This window comes from Penaeus monodon, chromosome 15 (genome assembly GCF_015228065.2).
Source record: "Penaeus monodon isolate SGIC_2016 chromosome 15, NSTDA_Pmon_1, whole genome shotgun sequence".
NCBI lineage: Eukaryota > Metazoa > Arthropoda > Malacostraca > Decapoda > Penaeidae > Penaeus > Penaeus monodon.
This window is the reverse complement of record NC_051400.1, coordinates 14,758,544-14,761,348: the sequence shown is the minus strand read 5'-3', so window position 1 is coordinate 14,761,348 and position 2,805 is coordinate 14,758,544. Positions and strand designations below refer to the sequence as shown.

General features: G+C 45.2%; 1 protein-coding gene across 1 annotated transcript in view; it reads left to right on the top strand.

The window, feature by feature from the left end:
* The window catches only part of LOC119581770 (monocarboxylate transporter 1-like), a 7,862-nt gene that overhangs the window by 2,626 nt on the left and 2,431 nt on the right, over positions 1 to 2,805 (top strand). The window contains exons 4-6 of the mRNA XM_037929903.1: positions 128 to 271; positions 742 to 1,532; positions 2,574 to 2,775. Of these exons, the coding sequence (XP_037785831.1) occupies positions 128 to 271; positions 742 to 1,532; positions 2,574 to 2,775 (1,137 nt within the window). The remainder of the gene's footprint in view (positions 1 to 127; positions 272 to 741; positions 1,533 to 2,573; positions 2,776 to 2,805) is intronic.

The following is a 2,805-nucleotide window of genomic DNA, read 5'->3' as shown; positions in this document are numbered from 1 at the left end:
CTGAGAGTGCTTTCAGCTATTTTACTCTAGCTAGCATCCTGGTTCAATTTTACTCCACTTTAACTTAAATATTTAATGAAAAAGATCACTTTTTATTGGTCCTTTAGAAAGATTATTGTATTAACAGGTCCTCTGGCCACCAGTCTCAGCCGCTATCACAGCCACCGTCGACTCAGCGTCTTCGGCATTTGTACAATGGCCGCGGGGGTGTTCCTCAGCGCCCTCTGGGACAACCTGTCTTGGCTCTACGTCTGCTTCGGAGTTGTTGGAGGTAAGAAGCGTGTCTGCGGAGGTGTAGGAGGGGTTGTTTGGCAAGAGTCGTGTCCCTCTTACCGAAGGCCATGGAAACTGGAGTGAACTGATCGGCGCATTGCTTTCTGAGGCTTGTCTCCGGGCAAGTTTCTTCTGCAGTAAGACAGGCGTTATCAAAGTAGATTCAGTTGAGTTGTACGTCGTCGTAGGAGCGTCCATTTACATGTTTTAGCAGGGTGTTAACGTGATAGCAAGCAAATATGATTTATGACAGATAAACTGCATATAGTGGTTAAAAATATTCCGTTGCTCTCTTTTTTATCATAAATATTTATTATATCATGTACGATTTTCTTGAATCTCGCGAGATAAAATGATCCATCCAGAAGGTTTGAAGTTATATAAAATACCTGCAAATTTAGGTATATGTAAGTCCTTTGCGAATTCGTGCACAAAAGTGACTGCTATCAGTTCCTTTCGTCGTTTCAGGCCTGGGCCGCGGCATTGTGAATCCTCAAGGCTTCATCCTGGGCCAGATGTACTTCCGCCGAAGGAGGGTGGCCGCCAACGCCCTCTCGATGCTGGGAGCCTCGCTGGGCTTCATGGTGATGCCGCCCCTCGTCAGGTTCCTCGCCAACACGTACGCCCACCAGGGCGCCCTCCTGCTGTGGTCGGCTATCCTGCTGCACGGCCTCGTGGGCGCCGCTCTCTACCAGCCGGTCGAGTGGCACTTGAAGCCCAACCCTCTGGCCAACTTTCGCCTGGTCGAGGCCAGGCCGTGCCAGGAAGAGAGCCATAATGGCACAAGGGTAAATGATTCGGACGATTTTGGTGGAAAGGAATTCGGAAATGAATCGCCTGACATAGAAGATGAAAGCAGCTGCCAGAGGCATCCTCATGAACCCTGTCCCTGCCATAGACCCCTCGCGTCAGCGACTCCTGAAGGGGAAGCGCAGGTATTTCTCGCCGAAGCAGGGGGGGGCGAGCGTGTAGGCGGCGGCAGGAGAGTAGGCAGTGTTGTCAGAACTTCCCTCCGTAGCAGCCTCTACAGCTCATGCGACGTCATCGACCAATATAGCAGCGCCCTCTCACTTGAAGGGGGAAAGCTGAAAGGCAGTAATGGCAACGTTGCAGAAAAGGCTGATCAAATGCCGAAACAACCCCAGTCCATAACCCTGTGCGGGGTGAGGTTTCCCAGATTTTCGGACATATTACATTTCAGAATATTGTTGCATCCGATTTTCCTCATCGTGTCCATCTCTAGTATTGCCAACAGAATGGTGAGTTTTTTTTTTCTTTCTTGGTAAATGATACAATCTAAAGAATGGAATAGCGTTTTATGAATGAGATTTTAATCCTTTTTCCTTATAAAACTAGTTTGAATTGTATAATCCTATATGCGTGACCATAATTATCTTTGTAGCGTGGAATTTATGATCAAGGATTATTATCGATACCTTGAGCTAAACCCTGATCTGATTCTAACTTTGATTTTACAATACTGTTTCTTCTGAAATGTGCATTAAGATAATGTTGGTTATTTTCACGAAGTAAAAGATTTCGCACATGAATCTTCCTTTATTTTTTTCACGGTGGTCCATAATGACCCAGCGATCTCTACGTCATATTCATTGGATTGAGCGATCATTAGGATTTTCGCTTTAAGCTTTACTTGATAACAAATTCATTTTTTAATAATCTTATGTTTTTTTTTCTGGTTACTATTCGTTACTCACGTTTTGACAAAAGTCAAGATGTGATGATAATTTTGTATGATAATTGCAGTTTTTGACATATTAGCTATACGGAGAAATGTGTTAGTGTAGACTAGCACATCCAGTAACACTAGCTGAGAAATCTCGATAAGACAGCAGTGAAACGATTATTTTATCGTAATACCATAGTCCGTTCGTTACTCTGACTCAATAAATGTTGGAATTGGGACAGTAACTCGTGAGACGAGTCATGCTTGCCATCGAAAAATATAAAATGAAATACAGACGAAACGCCATTTTAATTGCAATAAGTTATAACTCCATTTTTCATTTTAAGCCTTGGAACGAACTGTATTCATTCTAGGTTTGTGAAATTTGACAATGTATCATATTTATAAAAAATCAATATCAAGGCATTTCCGATCTATATGATTTGTTAATTTCAGTCCTAACCGTTAAACTGTTCATCATTTTCGGAAACTATTAATCAGGAATCTCGAAGTAACTGTCTGTTCCTCCTGCTACGTCGTGGCCTCCGTCAGATCCACAGGACCCCCTCCGTACTTGCTCACTGTGTCGTGCGTGAACAACCCTCCGTCCTTGCAGGTGTTCATGAACTTCGTCACGTACATCCCGGCCGTGGGCGAGGACCTGAACCTCTCGGACGAGGCGCCCTTCCTGCTCACCATCATCTCCTTGGCTGACCTTGTCGCGAAGGGCGCCATGGCCGTCGTCAGCGACCGCGGATGGTGCCAGCGTCGCTACTTCGTCATCGCCGGCGGCGTCAGTGCTTCTGCAGCTGCCTTGAGTTAGCATTTGAGGGGATGTGAAGTCACTA